Here is a 19,327-nt window from a genome sequence, read left to right on the forward strand (position 1 = left end):
ATAGACTTAGGCAAGGAAATGAAGCCAATGATGAAAGTCAGATGATTTAGTTACATAGCTTGATCTCTATCCGTATGGAAAGGGTGCACATGCGGAAGAATCTTGCCTGATGGTTCTTACATGCAACGCGCCAGACCTTAGACAGTGGGGACAATAAGCTGGGATTGCTCCCGAGATGGCACTGTAGGTCACGGGCCACTACAAAGCGATTTTGACTTTCAGATTCAAATCCCTGTACCATCAAGGTGCACCATTGTTGCTCTCACTGTTTCGTGCCATATGAAGGCAAGGTTCGCGACTTTGGGGTGGCCAGTTTCTGGAGGAAGGTCTCCGCGACGGGGACCCACATCGCCGCCGGGCTTACCCCGCGCTATCATCGAAGATCATCATCGCGGAGGCGCCTCCGATCCCGGGACCCACTTGCCCCGCGTCGCCGTCTCGTGTGCCTCCAGCTACCCCTCCTCTATCGTCATTCGGACCCCAATTTCTTAGTTTGATCGAGCAGGAATTGCGGTAGGAAAGGCAGGTCTGCTCGAGTTCAAACGCATTGCGATGCCGGCCAGCTGCTTTGAGGAGGGGCTCGTTGGCTAGTGCAGCTGACTCTTGCAAAGAGCAAGACATCCCGAAGGCTTTTGTCAACCATCCAATGTCAGTCAAAGGTTCGTATTAGATAACCCACTTCGTCAGCTCAATATATGACATTGGCATCTGCGCAGTGCTACACTCCAACCTGGAACACTTCTACATCCTTCTCCTTACGACCAACCCAGTCCAAAGCTGAACCGCTACTCTGTCATCTGAAACCACATTTTCGTCTTGTGCTATCATTTTCACAACTTAGGACCAAAGCTTGAACCAGTCCAATATGGCGTCTCAAGAGCTGAAGGGCGTCCTCGTGGCCCTCGCCACCCCTTTCGCCCCCGACCAGAAGTCTATCGACACCAAGCTGCTCGACGAACATATCCAGCGCCTCATCGCCAAGGGTGTCCACGGTCTTGTTCCCGGAGGCAGCACCGGCGAGTTCACCGCACTAGACGCCGACGAGCGCAAGATCCTGATCGAACAGACCGTTAAGTCCGCTGCCGGCCGCGTGCCCGTCGTCGCCGGCATTGGCGACCTCTCCACCGTCCGCGCCGTCGACCACGCCGTCCACGCCGCCTCCGTCGGTGCTACTGCCCTTATGGTCGTTCCCCCCTTCTACGACGCCCCCAACCTGGCTCAGCTCCGCGAGCTTCTCAGCGAGATCCACCAAGCTTCAAAGCTTCCCATCGTCTACTACAACATCCCCTCCGCCAGCGGCGTCACACTATCTCCTTCCGAAATCGCGTCCCTGTCCGAGGTTGGCGTCACTCACTTGAAGGATACCTCTGGAAACGGCCCCGCTCTCACGGAGCTGATCTTCAGCACTGCCACCAACTCCCGCATCACCGCCTTCAACGGCTGGGATACTCTTACCTTCTACGGCCTCGCTGCCGGCGCCAAAGGGTCGGTGTGGGGCGCGACCAACATCATTCCTGAGTTGTCTAGCCAGCTGTGGCAGGCTGTCGCCGAGGATGCGGACCTGAGGAAGGGCAGGGAGCTGTGGACGAAGATCTTCCCCATCTGCAAGTTCTTGGAATCGCACAACTATGCTTCGGCAGTGAAGACGGGTATGGAGCTCCGTGGGTGGAAGACTGGTGGCCTGCGCAAGCCGTTTGCGCTCCTCGAGGGCGAGCCACGGAAGGAGTTGGCTGATTTGTTGAAGAACGCCAGCGTTGATGTTGTGGCATAAGCGGCAATATATTTCACAATATAATGAAAGTTGATTTAATTCCTTTTGGTGCAACTTGACCTGACTTGAGTGATGGGTGAATGATCAAGCTTCATCTTCCTTCTTCCAATGTCAACTGAGTCAGGGTTGGGCGCCGGATGAAACTCTGTTGGAATGTCGGCAGGCTATTGGATTAAAGCAATCGTCTTCACCCTCAACCTGGACACGTGGCGATTTGTATGCAGATAAAACACTGGTCGCTGCAATTGAGGTAATAGGTTTGTTGATTCCTTCATGATTGTATAAGCATGAGAAATTTTGGATGACCAAATAGAATACCAGTCACCAGCAAGGCGATAAAGACCAATGGATACCATCTTGAGCCACGATCTGTCTCCTCCACCATCTCACGAAATTTACGAACCTTGCAGCCTTGCAGACGGGGAAGTCGTGCCGACCCCTGTTGACGTCGGACTTTTGCGTGGGTGCTCACATATGATTTGTCTGGAGACCGGCGAGCGGCACACTCGCTTTCCAATAGCCAACCAACGTGCTTGTCTAGTCACTTCAATGTGGACCTGCAACGTACGTTGCCATCTCGTCTATGCGGAAAGCCCCCGCAAATTCTCGTCTGTCGTATGATCAGTCACACGCTGACAGCACACTGCGACCAAGGCCGCTTTTACGGGCCATCGCTGAAGATGTTTCTGACTCTCGCTTCCAGTCAATCAGATGACGCCTGGATATTGGTATGGAGATTCCCTGAAACAATCATCTGGGGTCAAAATGATGCCCAATAAGTATATACGGGCGAACAGAAAGCCAGGACAAGGCTACACTTTCCGTGACAAGATCTCTGCGGGGTTCGCTCTGCATCCTTGATGCATGAGCGGGCTTGGATTGCTTTGTTGGTCCTAGAATGTACCAGGCCTGCTGTTGCTATCGTTCCACGTGCCTGTATCCGACCCGGCATTCTTTCGCGCTTGGCCTGATGTTTTCTTTTCTGGTTGCCCCCCCTCTTGTGTTCCTTCGTTTTTCCCCTTCCCCCTTTCTCACTCGAAACATTTTCCCAGCTGCCTGCCCAGATTCGAACCTCACCAAGGGCGGATCTTATAACTACAATGGCTGACGAACCGGCTCAGATTGTAAGCACCACTCGTCATCCACACCCCAAAGAATTCATTTCGGTGTTGCTTTCGTCGGCTGATATCACTCAAGGAACCAGCGCTCCAAGTCCAGGAACCTGTTGAGACTCCAGACGATGGATATTCAGATGCAGGGAGGTACGAGTTCTTGCCCACTCGGAGGTCGTAGCCAGACCCAGAGGCTGACATCCGTGGTACTTCCATTTTTAGTTTGCATCAATCAACATCGTCTCTAAGTTCTAGCATTCGGGAGTACCGCACTATTCGCGGAAGAACATTCCAGACTTCCAACACCATTGATTATTGGTGAGTGCAAGCCAACGGCCTTCGCTCGGTTCCATTATACTGTCGGCTCTCTAATCGACCCAGGGCGCCAAATGACGAGCAGCAAATCGAGGGCTTTGACATTACGTGAGTGATCACAGAGATATCATGCGAGCTTCGTCGATACGCTATTTGGCTGGAACTGACATAGCAAAAAGACATCATTTCATGATGTTGCTTATGGACAATCATCTATTTGGCGCTCCTATCCAAGGCAGAAGCCTGGTGAGTTACTCTTATTTCCTCCATCGTGTAGCTAGAACTCATCGTAGCTAGTGACTGATGTTCGTTGAGGTTGTACTGCGTTCCTTTACTAATGGCCTACAGAAAGTTCTAGACGTTGGGACTGGAACAGGAATCTGGGCTATGTATGTTCTTCACCTTGTACCAACTCGCTTATTTTGTGGATTTGATGCTGATGACCATCGTGGCTAGTGACGTTGCAGAGGAGAATGAGGACTTTGACGTCATCGGAATCGATATATCGCCAATCCAACCAGGCTGGGTTCCGCCAAACTGTCAATTCTTCATTGATGATGCTCAGCTTGATTGGACCTTTAGGCCTGATGAGTTCGACTTCGTTCATGCCCGAGGTCTCTTTGGTGGCATCGATAACTGGCAAAAGCTCTACGACCAGGCTTTCCGGCATCTGAAGCCTGGCGGTTGGTTTGAGAGCGTCGAGGCGGACAGCCAAGTCCGCTCGCAGAACGAAGAGATCGAAAAAGATCCCAAGCACGTCTTCAAACAATGGGCCCCGCTATTCTGGCAAGCTGGTGATATTATTGGTAAGACTTTTCGTGTCGCCCAAGATGATGGTCAGAACCCGATCATCATGGAAACTTGTATGAGAAGAGCAGGCTTTGTCGATATCGTGCACAAGAAGTGGAGGGTTCCTGTCGGACCATGGGCCAGCGATCCCTACTGGAAGGAGGTCGGAGAATATGCAGGTCTGTATGTCGACCAGGGACTCGAAGGATGGGCCCTCAGGCCGCTCAGTGAGATTCTGGGATGGACTTACGAGGAGCTCCTTGTCTTCATTGCTGGAATGCGCAAAGAATTGCGAAACAAAAGTGCAATGCCGTACTTCAACTAGTAAGTTAATCTCTTTAACCCCATGGCAAGCCCTGTCGCATTGGCGTTGGTCACGGAAACATGTAGACTAACCAACGCCTAGTCACATGGTTTACGGCCGAAAGCCAGAGGCTTGAGGCAAGCGATTTCGGAACAGTTGTGACCCAAGTGTTGTTGTTGTTGACCATAGCCCTTGCAGCCCATTCCTGCGTATCAAAATTGATGCCAGCCTCGTCTATCTTGGCAAATTCGAGCGCCGTCTTGTCAACATTGCTGCAGTCATCAGATGGACACCTAGCAACATAGGTCATCATAGGCCCAAAGTGAGCCCATCGTGTCCAGTGAAACTCGACGGTTCCGCCAGCAGACACTTTGACAGTGGAGTTGGCGGGCGCACCATTCTTCTGGCAAACAATGTCGGGAGACGTGTAGTTCTCGGGCGCAACAAAGCCACTATCAAGATTCTCAGCGGACCAGGCAGCTAGCTCGGGAAGCTCCTTGCCATTCTTCTTGTCATAGTAGTAGATGAGCTGATAGCCGGGGTGCTCCACACCGTCAGTTTTGAAGCTGTCAACGACACCGTGGCCCGCCACAACGCTAGCGAACAGGCCGAGAAAGGAAAGAGATTTCAGCATGGCGCAGAAAAGACAAGTGACATACGGAGACGAAAAGAGCGGATGGGCACAAGACCCAAATAGTAAAGGCTGTGATGAAGCGAACGTAAAGAGCGAAGTGGTGTACATGTACTCTCACTTTACGAAGAAAATCAAGCAGCTTTATATCTTGACTGACGTTAAACTATGCGGCTTCGCATCTTACACAAAGAATCTCGCTTGTGAGTGGGTTGCATAAAGCAGCAGCACTGTGGCAGGACGTGGAAAATTCAGGTCTACTCAAGCGAGCGAGGATGAAACAGCAGAGCGAATATCATGAGGCACTATCTGTGCGTCTATCTAACGATAAAATCTTCGATAAATCAATTTGTGACATTCTCCTAGGCCTCTGGAGTTGCGCGACGAAACTACGTCGTTTAAAGACCCCATGTTCTCCAGATGAGCAGCTAGCACTGGCGCATATATTGTCCCGATGTGGTCGAAAAGCCGGATCTAATGGTCTTGCCTATTCACAAGCTCACAGCTGTCCAAGTGCGATACTGGCGGGTAAGCCATCCTGAAATTCAATGCCAGGCTTCAACCAGATGACACACTCGCAAAGAGCCACACCGCAGGATAGATTTACTATAGAAGGTATATCGCCCGGAATAACGGTCTTTGATGGGGGCGGCGCTCCGACATTTTCTAGCTTCGCAATCCTGCCTGACCAATGTCGGCCTAGCTTGGTGGGTATTTGGCCTGTAACCCATCCGAGGTGGTCGTATATCTCGGGTTTTACTTGCGTGTGCCGCAGTAGGGGCCACTCATCCCTAGTAATGAACGCATGCGATGGCCCTTAATTTTAAAGTCTTTTACACACGCAGTGACATTTGATAGCTAGCGCCAAGCTGCTGGGTTTGATAAGATTGACTATGTATGGCCGAGGACTTTCAAGACAGTCCGTCACACAGCCGAGGCTGGGATAGGCCGTTGTCTATGCTCTCAAGTGACCCACGATTCGTTCTATTTCCTCCCGAGAAAATCCAAGTGTGACCATGGCGTACTTCTCAAAGCCTCCGTACTTGGCTTCTACCTGCGTCATGAACAACTGCCAGGTAGATAATCGGAGGCTGCAAAGGTTGTGGAAAACAGGAACATCGAAGTCGCAGTTGTTGTCTTCTACCGCTCGCTGAAGCAATAGCTCACGGACGGGCTCTGAACCAATCCGGGATAGCATGTAGTCCAGGGCGATTGTCTCTGCGTTGGCGCCAGCCAGGGACAATAGGAAGCCTGCGAGAATGCCAGTCCTATCCCGGCCAACTTTGGAGTAGTTATGGGTCAGTGATGATTGAAGGATGACGGAGACACGAGGGGCAGCAACTCACGCGCGCAGTGGAAAAGAAATGGTTCCTGTGGACGATCTCTGACGTGTTCGAGAACGATCTTTAAAGTTGGCGCGTAGATTTCCATGATGTCCATGTACATCTTGCAGTAGCCTTCTTCGCCGCCCCCACTAACAAAGTCGTTGATATCGATGGTGTTGCTGAATGAATTTGGGATCCACATTATGTCACAACCAGGGACATCTGGTTCGGGATACTTTTCCCGCTCATGTCTCGTTCTCAAATCGAATATTCTCTTGATGCCGACTTGACCTGCGATTTGCTGTTTGCCGACATCATCAAGATTCTCGAGAGCCCCAGAGCGAAACACATAGCCTTTCCGAATAGGACTACCAGGAACCAATCCAACGTCCCGGGTGTTGAATGTACCAGTGACGTTTATGAAAGGGGGGCTAGAGAGAACAGCCGAAAGGAACGGCTCTGCTACGGGGAGTCGTACATCAGTACGGGCATGCTCAAGTAGCTGCGCCGGCGAATAATCGGAGTCGGATGCCATTCCGGATATGACGATGAGATGATGAAGAATGCCAAGCAAGTGCAGCTGTTCACGGAGCTAGTTCCCGACGAGATAGACGAACAGCCTTTGATATTTAAGGAGAGCCGGAGACGGACAGGCCAAGGATCAGAAACCGGAGCTTCGGCGAGTGCATCAATCCGCCCGTTCCGGTCCGGTCCTCCGCGGAAGCCGAAATATGACCGGCTCCATTCAATAATATCAGCGCGATGCCGCGGAGACAATGGAAATGATGCAAAGGTTCACTGCAATTGCACAGTTTGTTGCAGTAAATTTCTTCACCGGTGCGAGTGCAGTTATTTCATGGGGTGATGGTCATCCATTCTCCATCAGCACTCTGACCTACTGCTGGACCCACCAAATATGGAGGGTGGCATGAAGCCTTCAGTCGAGGGAAAGCTTTTCTGTAAGCAGATTTTGCACCATCAAACCCACGCTGTATCATCTAGTCATGCTGCTTTGCATCAAATCTGGCCAACTCAAAGTCCAATCCCCTGTCTCTTTCCTTTTATCCCATACGCTTTGAGCCAACACGCTCGGCTTGTCCGCCCCAAAAATGACGCCTTGGGCATCAATAGACTCCAAAATCAGCTTTCCTCGCTCCTGAAGATCAGGCGTCGTAGCTTCGCAGGCCGCAATGAACCCAGCCCATCCGATGCTGGTAGCGAAGTCATGGTCGTCAGCCGTCTCCTCTAGACAGGGCTGTATGTAATCCAGAGTCTTGCGCACGGCGTCTTGGATGACCATGGCGCTCATGTTGTACACCCTGCGGTAGAAGTAGATTATCAACGCCTGATGCATCGCTAGCGTCAGGGACTTGATGATGGGATGATCAACGAGCCTGGCGTCCCTGTTCATGAGCTCCCGAGGTCTGCTGGGACCGCTTTGATTATCGGAAGAATCAAGAGACCACGACCAGATGTGTTGCTCCAGCATCTTGACATGCCTCGACAAGCCTGCCGAGACACGAGGGTCGTATAGTGCGATGGCCTCCAATTTGGCCTTCTCATTGGCGAAGCTGATGGTCTGAGACAGTAGCGTCATCAGGGACTCGGGTACGCCATAGATATCAGGATACATCGTGACAGGCCAATGGCCCGAAATGTCGAGGTGAATGTCTGCGTACCCGACTTCTGCAGGCTTCTCGCGAGAGATGTCCAGGTCGGCACCGAGAGAGTCTTCTGCAATACGGAACTTGCGGAGCGAGACGGCCATCTCGGTTGCTGCTTGCGCCTGAGCCTGGGCTGATAGGGCTTGGCCTGTCTTCGGAGCGTTGTCGCTAGATATATCCGTACTTTCTGCGATTACACGCAGGTGTGTGTAGACGTGGTGTAGGACACGAATGTTAAAGGACCTGGGCATCGAAAGGCCCCGGAGACGGATGAGTCGTTCGGCGTCGAGGAGGAAGATTTTGACCGCGCGAGAGCCATTATAGAGTACCTATGCAATTGTTAGAACAAGAAGCCAACCACGGCGGGAGCGGATGCTATACTGACCGAAACCATGGCCGTGGCAAGGATAGCCATAAGAATCTCATTGTACTTGGCTTGACTGGTCTCGTCCGACTCGCTTTGTAGTGCCATCTTCAGATGCGATTGTGCGCTCTTCTGGTAGTCCAGACCGACCTCCAGCCATTGTGATGCTGCTTTCTCATCCGTCTTGAGCGACCTGTGCAAGTGAAAAGCGCTCCTAGCCAGTAATGTACAGAGAATGCTATGCCTGGTATGGGTGGTAGTGTTCCAAAGAGAAAGCTCAGCAAAGGTTTCTAATGCGCAAGGCAGAAGCCAAAGTTGCCACGGTGATATTCTCATGCCCTTGACAGATGATAATGAGTCGATGGACTTGTAGTACCGTAAGAGGGAGGCGGCATGTGTTGGTAGGCATGGCGTAACGCCGGGCAGGTTGTTAGTGAACGGCGTGGAAACCTTGCGCGGTATTGGTAGGTTCATGTCCGATGGTGGGCTGGTAGGGTTGTTGCTATCCTCTTGCACGTGGTCAGTGTCTTGCTGCTGTTGATCTGGCAGTTGAAGTTGGTTCGGTTCTTGTTGATGGTGTGTGTGATGACTATGGGGTTGGTCTATATGGGCCATAGCAGGAGTCCGCGGTGAAGTGGGAGAGAAAAGCAAGTCCAGTGCCGAAAAAGAACCGTCCATCGACATCACATGACTGAGGCTTCCTGTGCCTTCACCATGCATCCATGGTTGGCCGAGGTTCATCATGGCGTCTGTACCGAAAGCGTCGAAATGTCCAGGCAGAAACGACGGTTCTATCGCGATATGGTCGTCGTGAACGGACCATGGCTCAATCACCACTTCTTCAACGTCATCGTCCAGCAGTTCGCCGCTAACGAGATTGGGCAAGGCTTCTGCTAGTGATGAAGTCGGAGAGCTCTCCGACTGTTGCTGGAGAGGGGAAGCGGACGTGTCCGAATTCGTGATGGAATCGCCTTCGAATGCTCTGAAAACACCAAAGGGACCGTCTAAGCACACCTCGTCCACGCCGTGAACGCTCTTCTCGTCGAGGTCGAGAACAATATCACCAGCCGAGCGATCACCCATGCTCTCGACAATCTCGACGGCCATGGAGTTGCGTTCATCCTCGGTGAAGAGCGGGTATCGGTACGACGTGCCACGGTGCGAGGAGGAGGCATGCTTCTGGTCGCCCGAGGCCGAGCACAGCGGATCCGGAACCCACAAGAGCTGGCCGTCGTAGCCTTCGCAAACGAGATTCAGACGGCGGCAGGAGGAACATATCGGGCGGGCCTCGTCGCACTTGAGGTGTCGGCTTCTGCAGGTACGGCAACCAGTAAACGTCCTCGAGCGCGGGACCCTCTTTGCGTTATTGCTTGCGGCTGTTGACTGTGGTTTTCCCCTAGATGGCTTCTGGCTCTGCTGGTTCTTCCGGGTGGCCGCCCTGGAATTACTGGGCCCTCTGCTTCTGGTCGTAGCAGGCATTGTCGATGAGCTAAGGCAGGGCAAAGCGAGAGACAGAAACGGTAGATAGTCGCATTGCGTGCTGGCTGTTCTCGGGAGGCAGAGGCAAGGAGCATTTCAGGCTTGTATTCCCGACTGGCCTGATTCCAAGGCTTCCTGTCGTCACTTGAAGGAAAGTCAGCAGGGAAAATGGCGGAGTCAAGATGTCGTCGTATCGCGGGGTTTCGATATTGGCGGAGTCGCTTTCTGGAGACAAGCCAAGAGCGTGTTGCAGCGATCACGGGGCAGTTGTGTGAAGTGAGAAGAGTCAAGATACCAGATTTGGCTCCTTTTCCCTTGCTTTTGAAAACGAGGAAGGTTTCCGCGACGTACTTATCGGCGCTAGCGGATGTGGGGAAGCCACTTCATGGGGCCGGACCGGACTTTCTCGGTCTAGGATGATGCCGGAACAGCGACCCGAACATCGATTTCCCCAGGACTTTAGTCATGGGAATGCTTCGTGACTGATCGGGAATGCCGTTGAAGTTATGGCCCTTCTTTCACAGCCCAGAATGAGAAGAAGAAAGTGCCGAGAAGACCCACCATTTGATGGGCATGCTTGCGCGACGAGCTGAGTTCCGGAACAGCTCGTGTAAGTCCACAGGTGGCTCAAAAGCTTTCTTGAACCCAGAGATCAGATCCGGAGGAGCTCCTGATTTGCTGAGTTGTTTCTAATATTCGAATACCAGCATATGAACGGCATAGTCATGATGGCCAGTCTCCGACATTCCCGCCCGCTTACCCTAGCAGCTGCCACTCGGCGTTGCCCTCAGCAGAAAAGCAGTGTTCGCAGGTTTTCTGCCGCGGCATGCAACCAAGCTCCTGCTGCCTTCCAAGGCGAGCCCTCTGAGCCTAGAGTTGTCACTTCCTCGGTGCCTGGGCCTAAGGTGAAGGAAGGACTTGCGAAGCTGGAGCAAGTCTTTGACACTCGCAGCGCAAATACACTTGTCGACTATGAGAAGTCCATTGGAAACTAGTGAGCCAACCCCATGTATGCTGTGGATGACATCTTGCTAAGTCGAACCAACTGAAGCCTGGTGGATGCCGATGGCAACCGATTTTTGGACGTGTAAGTCTGCCTACTTTGCCTACCGGCGGCCTTGCTCTGACCAGAATCGGTTTGCAGTTTCGCACAGATCGCTTCAATCCCTCTCGGCTACAACAACCCAGAACTCAACAAGGCGTCGACGAGCCCCGCGATGATCCGAGCAATCGCCAGCAGACCGGCACTTGGAAGCTTTCCTTCAACAGACTATGCGGAGTTATTGGAGACCAGCATCCTGAAAGCCGCCCCCAAAGGCCTCAACCAGGTCTTTACTGCCACAACCGGCTCCGATGCGAACGAGACAGCGTGCAAGGCGGCCTGCATCTGGAAAGGAACACAAGAGCGTGGTGGGGCCGACTTCAGTGCTGCTGAGCTGGAGTCCGTCATGGTGAACCAAGCACCTGGCGCCAAGAAGTACTCCATTATGTCGTTCCAGAAGGGCTTTCATGGTCGCCTGTTTGGTAGCTTGTCGACGACGCGAAGCAAGCCTATCCACAAGCTCGACGTACCAGCATTCGATTGGCCCGTTGCACCTTTTCCTCAGTTAAAGTATCCTTTGGATCAGTTCGCTGCAGAGAACGCAGCTGAAGAGAAGAGATGCCTCGAAGAGACAGAGCATTTGTTGGAGGAGGCCAAGCAGACAGTTGCGGCAGTCGTCGTCGAGCCTGTTCAATCAGAGGGCGGCGACAACCATGCCTCGCCAGCTTTCTTCCAGGGTCTCAGAGAGCTTACGAAGCGCAAGGGCGTCTTGCTGATTGTTGATGAGGTGCAGACTGGTGTCGGAGCGACTGGAAAATTCTGGGCTCATGAGCACTGGAACTTGTCTTCGCCGCCGGATATGGTGACCTTTTCCAAGAAGGCCCAGGCTGCAGGTTTCTACTTTGGTGATGCTGGTTTGAGGCCGGATAAGCCTTACCGTCAATTCAACACTTGGATGGGCGACCCTGTCCGAGCGCTGCTGTTCAAGGCTATTTACGGAGAAATCCAGAAGAATGGCCTAGTTGAGCACACTGCAAAGGTTGGAGGATATCTGTTTGGCGAGTTGGAGAAGCTGGCCAGCAAATACCCGCACCACGTCCAGAACCTCCGTGGTAAAGACCGTGGCACCTTCATCGCTTGGGATGCCCCCAGGAGAGAAGAGGTGCTGGCGCTCGCCAAAGCTAAAGGTGTTAACATGGGCGGCAGCGGTGACGCCGCCATTCGCCTTAGGCCAATGCTGGTGTTCCAGAAGAATCACGGTAAGATAGACGGCCATCACTGAGTTGGAGAGAACCATGCTAACTTCGAAAACAGCCGATATTTTCCTGGAAGTGTTGGAGAGCGTGTTCAAGCGGCTATCGTAGGCCCAGTAGGCCGTGGGAATGGGACCATAAGATCGAAAATTTGGGTGAAAACTTGGCGCTGAAATAATCAAAGCCATGATGGATAGTTCTTGAATGACAAAACCACCTTGGAAGATGTTGAACTGGACCAGCCGAACAGAATCATCGTGAACAATTGGTGTGAAAACAACGATGTTGGCCGTGACGCAATGAAATAGTGGATTGTGTAATTCGACAGGGCGCGTAGACAGCTACTGCATTGGTAATCTGGACCCTCTGTACTACCCCATGTTTGGAAGGCGAGCCCGAGGTGCTCGTCGACGCCATATATATCCAATTGCACATGCTAGGACACAGAGCTTCAAGCAAGGTACATAACTCAAACTCTCCTTATGCGGTTTCACCCTCAATTGCTGTTCGCTACTCAAGTTTCTGAACCTGTCTGCTACGAAAACGACGCAATGTCAAAGATCTTCCTGTAAGCAGCCCTCCAGGAATCACCGACAGACTGACTCAAAACCCCCCATGTAAGTGCGAGTAAACGCTAACCAGAGGACCAGGACCGGAGCCACAGGCTACATTGGCGGCACTGTCCTGTCGCTGTTGACCAAGTCGCACCCTGAATATGCTATCAGAGCACTGGTGCGCGACAGCGCAAAGGGCAAGATTATTACCGGCACATTTAAGGATGTAGAGGTTGTAGAGGGAGACTTGGATAGCGCCGATATCCTGGCTCGCGAAGCCTCCAACGCCGATGTTATTCTTCGTGAGTTTTAGCAGGCGATGGGTCTGATGCGTTGTTCGGCTTGCTAACGATGACTCCCCAGACCTGGCCTCAACTGGCCACCTGAAGAGCGTCGAGACTATTCACAAGGCCCTCGCCTCTAGCCAGAAGCCATGTGAGCAAACTTCTTTATTCTTGTCGCCACTGAATGGACTCAATTGAACCCATGCTGATTTTGGTATCCTTGTAGCACACTGGGTCCAAGTTTCTGGTGCCAGCGCTCTCGCCGCGGCCGAGCTGGCAGACAAGAGCCGCGCCCCCGGCGACGGCAGCGACCTTGTCTTCAACGATCTCACTGGCATCGCCGATATCCGCTCCATCATCCAGCGCCACCCGAGTCGCGCCGTCGACAACTACATCCTCAAGGTCGCGGCCGAAGAATCGAAGATCAACACTGCGCTGGTCTTCCCGCCTATCATTTACGGTCAAGGCCTCGGTCCCGGCAACAAGCGCAGCGTCCAAGTCCCTGCGCTGGCCAAGACAACACTGGAGCGCAAGCGAGGCATCCAGGTCGGCAAGGGCCTGAGCCGCTGGGGCAATGTGCACGTTGAGGATGTCAGCCAGCTTTTTGTCAAGTTGGTCGAGAAGGCTGTTGAGGGCAAGGCCGATGCGCAGGTCTGGAAGGAGAACGGTCTGTATCTCACTGGCTTGGGCGAGATCGTAAGTTCTGTCGTTCTGTTGCTACTCGTGCCGTTACTAATTGTGCTTGTGTCCAGTCATTTGGCGAGATCTCGAAGCTTGTCGCTACGGCCGCCGCGAAGAAGGGACTCATCCCCTCAGACGATGTTGAGGTCCTCAGCCCCGAAGACGCAAACACTCTGCTCCCTCACGGAGCTGTACTCTTTGGAACCAATGCGCGTAGCGAGGCGGTCAGGGGCAAGGAGGTGCTCGGCTGGGCGCCTGCGGGCGAGAATCTGCTAGACGAAATTCCTAAGGCGGTGGAGCGCGAGGCCGAGGTACAGCGAAGCAACCTCTGAACAATGTCATTTGCTGCACAAATCTAAAGCTTGTAGATAGATAAAAATCAAGTCATTTCCGTATCACACACAACACACTCAAGTGGCGCAAATAGTCAAGTCTGACACCATCACCATTCAGCTGGACTACAGTCTCTGATTTCTCATGACCTGGAGCTACCCTGTCCGCAAATGGAGAGGTAATTCAGGGACCACGCCCATTATCATACCTCTTATCGCCAATGATGGTGGGGTTAATGCCCCTCATTTCAACTTGGGCTGCTTGGTGCCCCTCACCATCATGGGGGCATCTATCAGGAAGGTGTCCGCGACGAGCTTGGTGTCCGAGACATGTTTACAAATTTGGATGAGGAATAAAATCGGGGAGCCATATGCAGTACAGATATGGAAGGTGAATCTGGCATTCTAGGGACCATTCATGCACACGTCAATTCTGACTGGAATCTAAATTGATATGAGTTGAACTCTCCACTGCGGGGGAGGGGCAGTGTGTTGTGTGCTCTTCTCAGCACCCCGGCAGGCCACGCCGATGCTGAGGTGAAAGTGCGTCACAAGTCGGAGTAAAGGACGTCTGCTGAGGCCGAGTTCGGTCGTCGATAAGACAAATCGTAGCTTGGATCTGACCACAACATATCTGAAATGAAGAGCTTGTCTTGAATATCTCACAGTTGGTTTCACAGGCTGTTCACCTCCACCGCTTCTTTTTCTCTTGACTTGCCTTGAAATATTGATACCGAAGAGCAAATCCGCCGACCACACGCAACACAGCCCATCCCCTCCTTTTCCAACAGTCGCAAAAATGGCAGATCTCTCTGTCGGCCTCACGGCTCCCAACGGCCGCAAGTGGACCCAGCCAACCGGCCTTTTTATCAACAACGAATTCGTGCCATCTTCGAACGGCCAAAAGATTGACGCTATTGACCCCGCGTGAGTGCAACAACCAATCTTCGGGAAAGAAACATTTCAGGATAACAACCTGACACACTGCTTCAGAACAGAAGAGGTTATCGCATCCGTCCACGCCGCCTCTGCTGATGATGTCGATAAGGCCGTCAAAGCCGCAGCGGCAGCCCTCAAGAATCCGTCATGGAAAGAGTTGCCCGCCTCAGACAGAGGCATACTCATGGCCCGCCTGGCCGATCTAGTTGAAGAGAACAAGGAGCTTTTCGCGACAGTCGATGCATGGGACAATGGTGAGTCAAAACCGGCGCCAATACGGAAGTCTTGGTCATCATCTTCTTACCAAATCGCATTACAGGCAAGACGTACACCGAGGCTCTGACCAACGACCTCGTTGAAGCAGTTGGAGTTATCCGTTACTACGGCGGTTGGTGCGACAAGATCTTTGGTCAGACCATCAGCGTCCCGAACAAGTTTGCGTATACTGTCCGACAACCTGTTGGAGTCGTCGGCCAGATCATCCCGTGGAACTACCCGCTCTCCATGGCGACGTGAGTCAAACTCGCATGCGATATTGTGCCCGAAGCTAAAAACTCTTAGATGGAAGTTGGGCCCCGCGCTAGCATGCGGTAATACCGTCGTTCTCAAGGCAGCCGAACAAACGCCTCTGAGTATTCTCATCCTCGGCCGTCTCATCAAAGAAGCCGGATTTCCCCCGGGTGTGGTGAATTTCGTTAACGGTCTCGGTAAGGACGCCGGCGCCGCCCTTGTCCAGCATCCCCTGGTCGATAAGGTCGCCTTCACGGGGTCGACAGGAACAGCGACCAACATCATGAAGATGGCAGCAGCAACGCTGAAGAACATCACATTAGAAACGGGCGGAAAGTCGCCGTTGTTGGTTTTCAACGATGCCGATATGGAGCAGGCTGTGAAGTGGTCCCATCTGGGAATCATGTCCAACCAGGGCCAAATTTGCACTGCTACCTCCAGGATCCTGGTCCAGCAAGACGTCTATGATACGTTTGTTGCAAAGTTCGTTGAAGAGGTCGAGAAGACCAGCAAGGTCGGCCACCAATGGGATGAGACAACATACCAGGGCCCTCAAGTTTCGAAGCAGCAGCACGAGCGCATCCTTTCATACATCAAGATTGGCCGAGAGGAGGGCGCGACGATCAAGACTGGAGGGGAAAGGCCAGCGCATCTTCCTAAGGGCTACTATGTTGCCCCAACCGTCTTCACAGATGTGAAGAGTGATATGAGGATCTGGAAGGAGGAGATTTTCGGCCCTGTTGTCGTGATCCAGAAGTTTGCGGAAGAGGCAGAGGCGATTGCTACTGCTAATGACAGCGTCTATGGCCTTGGTGCCGCGGTGTTTACCACAAACCTCGAGAAGGCGCACAGAGTAGCCTCTGAGATCGAATCCGGTATGGTGTGGGTGAACAGCAGCCAGGATTGTGATCCTAGGGTGCCCTTTGGAGGTGTGAAGCAGAGTGGTATTGGACGGGAGCTTGGAGAGGCTGGCCTTGAGGCGTATTCGCAAATTAAGGCAGTCCATGTGAATATGGGGAATAAATTGTAAAGCAGACAACAACAACAACAACAACAACACTTACCTGCTGAGGTCTGGCATCCGAGTATGCCGGATATTATCTTCGAGGCGTCTATGATGCTTCGTGTGTTCTTTCAGGCAATTCTGGATCCAACAATTTGACTCAATCGCCAATAGGAAACATTATTAGGGTGCAAGGCAAACATACTCACCAACCAACGATGCATTTTGTTCGCCCAGTGATCGGGGCCAACATATTTCGACCTGCAGCATCCTCGGTAGTTTCCAGCCAATACAATTCTGATGATGCTAATCAATTGGTCAATATGAGTTTGAACCCCTCTTCTCGCCATTCGTCGCTCATTATATGTAATCACGATTTCTCAGTCTTGCTTTCCGCAGCGAAAGACTTCATACGTCGACGCAATGAGTCTGGTCTGTCCGGTCTGTCAAGATTGTCTCGCGAAGCCAGACTTGTACACCAGTCTCATTCCGGAAGTGCAAAAAAGGCCTCACCACCTGAGCAGCAGAAGCCTCAAGAGGTCTGTCGATTGCGGGCGCTATGCTTGCAACAGACTATGGGCCGTGCTAGACCCCGAAGAAAGACAGCTGGTATCTGCGTTTTCCGATGGCCAACCTGAAAATGCCCTTGCAACAAACCCTGGTTTCGAGAAAGTCGAGACATGTGATATCGCCATTCCCCTTACAGTCGTTTCAATCTCGGATGGGGCGCAATTCAATCACCCCAAATGCTTCCTGTGGGAGGTTGCCTTCGACGCAGGACCTGTCAGCACACTGTCTCCATCAAAGCCAAGACCGTACTGGCGTCTGTCATTTTTGCTGAAGCCATTCCATGGTGTGCTATTGGCCTGGAAGTGACTTTTATGCAAGCGTCGCTGATGACTACTTAGATACCCCAGCGTGTCTTTCTGCTGATTCACACTGCGAGAGCACCAAGTCTCCCGAAACTATTGCCACTGCAAAAAGATGGATCAATAAGTGCATAACAAGCCACGAATTGTGCCCCAAGGCAAGTCCAACAGACACTCAGTGGTATCCGACTCGTCTTCTCGACTGCGGTTCTTCAGACAACTCAGGCTTGCAATGCCGGATCATCGATACCAACAATTCAAAGCTTCACGGGCCGTACATGACTTTGAGCCATTGTTGGGGTTCTGTAGACTGTTTGCGTCTGACTGCGGGAAACTACGAGTGTCTGACCAGAGGGTTCCCACTAGGAGATTTGCCAGTGTTGTACCAAGACGCAGTTTGGGTCACTCGGCAGTTGGGGGTTCAATACCTTTGGATCGACTCGTTATGCATTGTTCAGGAAGGTGATGTACTTGCTGATTGGAACTTGGAATCAACGCGGATGGGGGAAGTTTATGGAAAGTCATACTGCAACATATCAGCAACACACGCCCCAAATGGTCACAGCTCCATGTTTCACAATCGAAACCTAAGAAGCTTGACACCTCAGATGGTCGACTTGCCCCTTGAAGGACAACTTGTCCGACACCTTGTGGTAGATTACAGGTTCTGGGATAATGAAGTATCTCAGACTCCAATCAACGAAAGAGCATGGGTGTTACAGGAAAGGCTCTTGTCGCCTCGAATATTACATTTTGGGGAACGCCAAGTAATGTGGGAGTGTCTTTGCACAGAGACTGCCGAGAGTTATCCTGACGACTTGCCTGTCAACCTTCGGCCGTCCTCGATTAGTTTGGAAGAATTCGGGATTCGCAACCAATCCACTTCCAACGACGGTCTCAACGTCTACCTTTATTGGGCTGAGATAGTGAAGACAAACACATCCTGCAAGCTCACGTTTCAGCAAGACAAGCTAGTTGCTCTTTCCGCAATTGCGAAGAATGTCATGAAAACCCTAGGAGACGAGTATGTTGCCGGAATGTGGCCCAAGTACCTAGATCGGGAGCTCATTTGGTCGGTGTCTGTATCCACACACCGGTTCGACATCGAGGACCGGGCTCATGCAGATTTCGTGGATACTTGCGATCGGACACCAGTTACATACAAAGCGCCGAGCTGGTCTTGGGCATCGACATCCGGCAAGGTTAATCCCGGACTTCCAGACGTACCGGAGACAGATGTGATGATTGCAGTCGAAGACTACGACCTCGAATATGCTACACCAGATACAACAGGCTTCATAAGAGGCGGCTGGCTGAGGATATGGGGCGAATTGAAGACGTTGAAACTAATACCTTATCGATCTTCTCCTACATGCACCACGGCGGACTGGGAAATGGTCGTCAACGGCACAAATGTCAGCATTCTGTCCGATTCTACTGCGAGAGAACCCAGCCTCACGTAATGCTGGACACTTATCATTCAGATTTCGATCAGCAAAACTCGACGTCAACCTTATTCTCTATGCCAGCAAGGGAAAGAAAAGGTGATGAGGGTAGCCTGTACGTTTTGCTACTCGAGTTACAGGATCGAGACTCAGGGACCTTTCGACGAATTGGGATGGCAAGGGGCTGTGGAAAGGAGGTGAAACGTGGAATTTTGTGGGGTAGAGACAAAACTACGCAGTTGTCATGCGAAGCTTTTATCAACCGTCGAAGTTTGGTGCGATTAGTATAATCCCAACCAAAAATCAGGCTTCATCAATCAACCATGCACTGTAACACAGGCAAGCAGGCAGCCTGGAAAGAAGCGGGACACAGAAAGTAGCATATAACCAGGGTCTGCCTCAGCCACTGCAATTAAGCTTGATTTAGAATCAAAATCCGAGATCAGGTTGCGAGCCTTGTGTAGATAAGCGCCCCGATTCGTCTCCTGATTTCTGCTTGTGGGTGCGAGGCAGGCTCCAACGACCAACTTCCATCCTATCATATCCCCGTTCTGGTCCTTCATTTCTCGAGAGTGGTAAGTTTTCTCTCTTTCTCTGACTGCCAAAAAATCCCAGATCGGCATCATCATTCTGACCTGCAGGACTTGGCGATATTTCTGTT

The 19,327-nt window shown here is 52.1% G+C and overlaps 9 protein-coding genes across 9 annotated transcripts; 6 read left to right on the forward strand and 3 right to left on the reverse strand.

Moving 5' to 3' along the window:
- Window positions 1-865: 865 nt before the first annotated feature.
- dapA-0 (4-hydroxy-tetrahydrodipicolinate synthase) lies at window positions 866-1,771 on the forward strand (the record flags this gene model as incomplete). The annotated part of the gene is made up of 1 exon (XM_037328670.1): window positions 866-1,771. One exon carries the CDS (start codon window positions 866-868, stop codon window positions 1,769-1,771), a length of 906 nt encoding a protein of 301 aa, XP_037172532.1.
- A 1,100-nt stretch (window positions 1,772-2,871) lies between these two features.
- CGCA056_v013427 (Secondary metabolism regulator LAE1) lies at window positions 2,872-4,312 on the forward strand (the record flags this gene model as incomplete). The annotated part of the gene is made up of 7 exons (XM_037328671.1): window positions 2,872-2,895; window positions 2,969-3,033; window positions 3,106-3,201; window positions 3,265-3,306; window positions 3,378-3,444; window positions 3,547-3,587; window positions 3,655-4,312. 7 exons carry the CDS (start codon window positions 2,872-2,874, stop codon window positions 4,310-4,312), a joined length of 993 nt encoding a protein of 330 aa, XP_037172994.1.
- A 49-nt stretch (window positions 4,313-4,361) lies between these two features.
- Window positions 4,362-4,925, reverse strand: cel61b-0 (Endoglucanase-7; the record flags this gene model as incomplete). Its single annotated transcript, XM_037328672.1, has 1 exon — window positions 4,362-4,925. The coding sequence occupies one exon, from the start codon at window positions 4,923-4,925 to the stop codon at window positions 4,362-4,364; it is 564 nt and encodes a 187-aa protein (XP_037172996.1).
- Window positions 4,926-5,877: 952 nt separating this feature from the next.
- iphP-2 (Tyrosine-protein phosphatase) lies at window positions 5,878-6,782 on the reverse strand (the record flags this gene model as incomplete). The annotated part of the gene is made up of 2 exons (XM_037328673.1): window positions 5,878-6,203; window positions 6,269-6,782. 2 exons carry the CDS (start codon window positions 6,780-6,782, stop codon window positions 5,878-5,880), a joined length of 840 nt encoding a protein of 279 aa, XP_037173246.1.
- Window positions 6,783-7,241: 459 nt separating this feature from the next.
- CGCA056_v013430 (Arginine metabolism regulation protein II) lies at window positions 7,242-9,754 on the reverse strand (the record flags this gene model as incomplete). The annotated part of the gene is made up of 3 exons (XM_037328674.1): window positions 7,242-8,240; window positions 8,297-8,784; window positions 8,989-9,754. 3 exons carry the CDS (start codon window positions 9,752-9,754, stop codon window positions 7,242-7,244), a joined length of 2,253 nt encoding a protein of 750 aa, XP_037172828.1.
- Window positions 9,755-10,482: 728 nt separating this feature from the next.
- On the forward strand, window positions 10,483-12,160 carry gatA-2 (4-aminobutyrate aminotransferase; the record flags this gene model as incomplete). Its single annotated transcript, XM_037328675.1, has 4 exons — window positions 10,483-10,748; window positions 10,806-10,841; window positions 10,899-12,055; window positions 12,111-12,160. The coding sequence occupies 4 exons, from the start codon at window positions 10,483-10,485 to the stop codon at window positions 12,158-12,160; spliced, it is 1,509 nt and encodes a 502-aa protein (XP_037172829.1).
- A 440-nt stretch (window positions 12,161-12,600) lies between these two features.
- Window positions 12,601-13,900, forward strand: CGCA056_v013432 (Uncharacterized protein; the record flags this gene model as incomplete). Its single annotated transcript, XM_037328676.1, has 5 exons — window positions 12,601-12,617; window positions 12,700-12,905; window positions 12,967-13,038; window positions 13,114-13,583; window positions 13,640-13,900. 5 exons carry the CDS (start codon window positions 12,601-12,603, stop codon window positions 13,898-13,900), a joined length of 1,026 nt encoding a protein of 341 aa, XP_037172826.1.
- Window positions 13,901-14,699: 799 nt separating this feature from the next.
- On the forward strand, window positions 14,700-16,379 carry CGCA056_v013433 (putative aldehyde dehydrogenase-like protein; the record flags this gene model as incomplete). The annotated part of the gene is made up of 4 exons (XM_037328677.1): window positions 14,700-14,827; window positions 14,894-15,093; window positions 15,159-15,351; window positions 15,401-16,379. The coding sequence occupies 4 exons, from the start codon at window positions 14,700-14,702 to the stop codon at window positions 16,377-16,379; spliced, it is 1,500 nt and encodes a 499-aa protein (XP_037172827.1).
- A 1,612-nt stretch (window positions 16,380-17,991) lies between these two features.
- On the forward strand, window positions 17,992-18,684 carry CGCA056_v013434 (uncharacterized protein; the record flags this gene model as incomplete). Its single annotated transcript, XM_037328678.1, has 1 exon — window positions 17,992-18,684. The coding sequence occupies one exon, from the start codon at window positions 17,992-17,994 to the stop codon at window positions 18,682-18,684; it is 693 nt and encodes a 230-aa protein (XP_037172824.1).
- Between the last annotated feature and the right edge of the window lie 643 nt (window positions 18,685-19,327).

Source organism: Colletotrichum aenigma (assembly GCF_013390185.1).
Source record: "Colletotrichum aenigma strain Cg56 chromosome Unknown KSG_Cg56_contig09, whole genome shotgun sequence".
In the NCBI taxonomy this organism is placed as follows: Eukaryota; Fungi; Ascomycota; class Sordariomycetes; order Glomerellales; family Glomerellaceae; genus Colletotrichum; species Colletotrichum aenigma.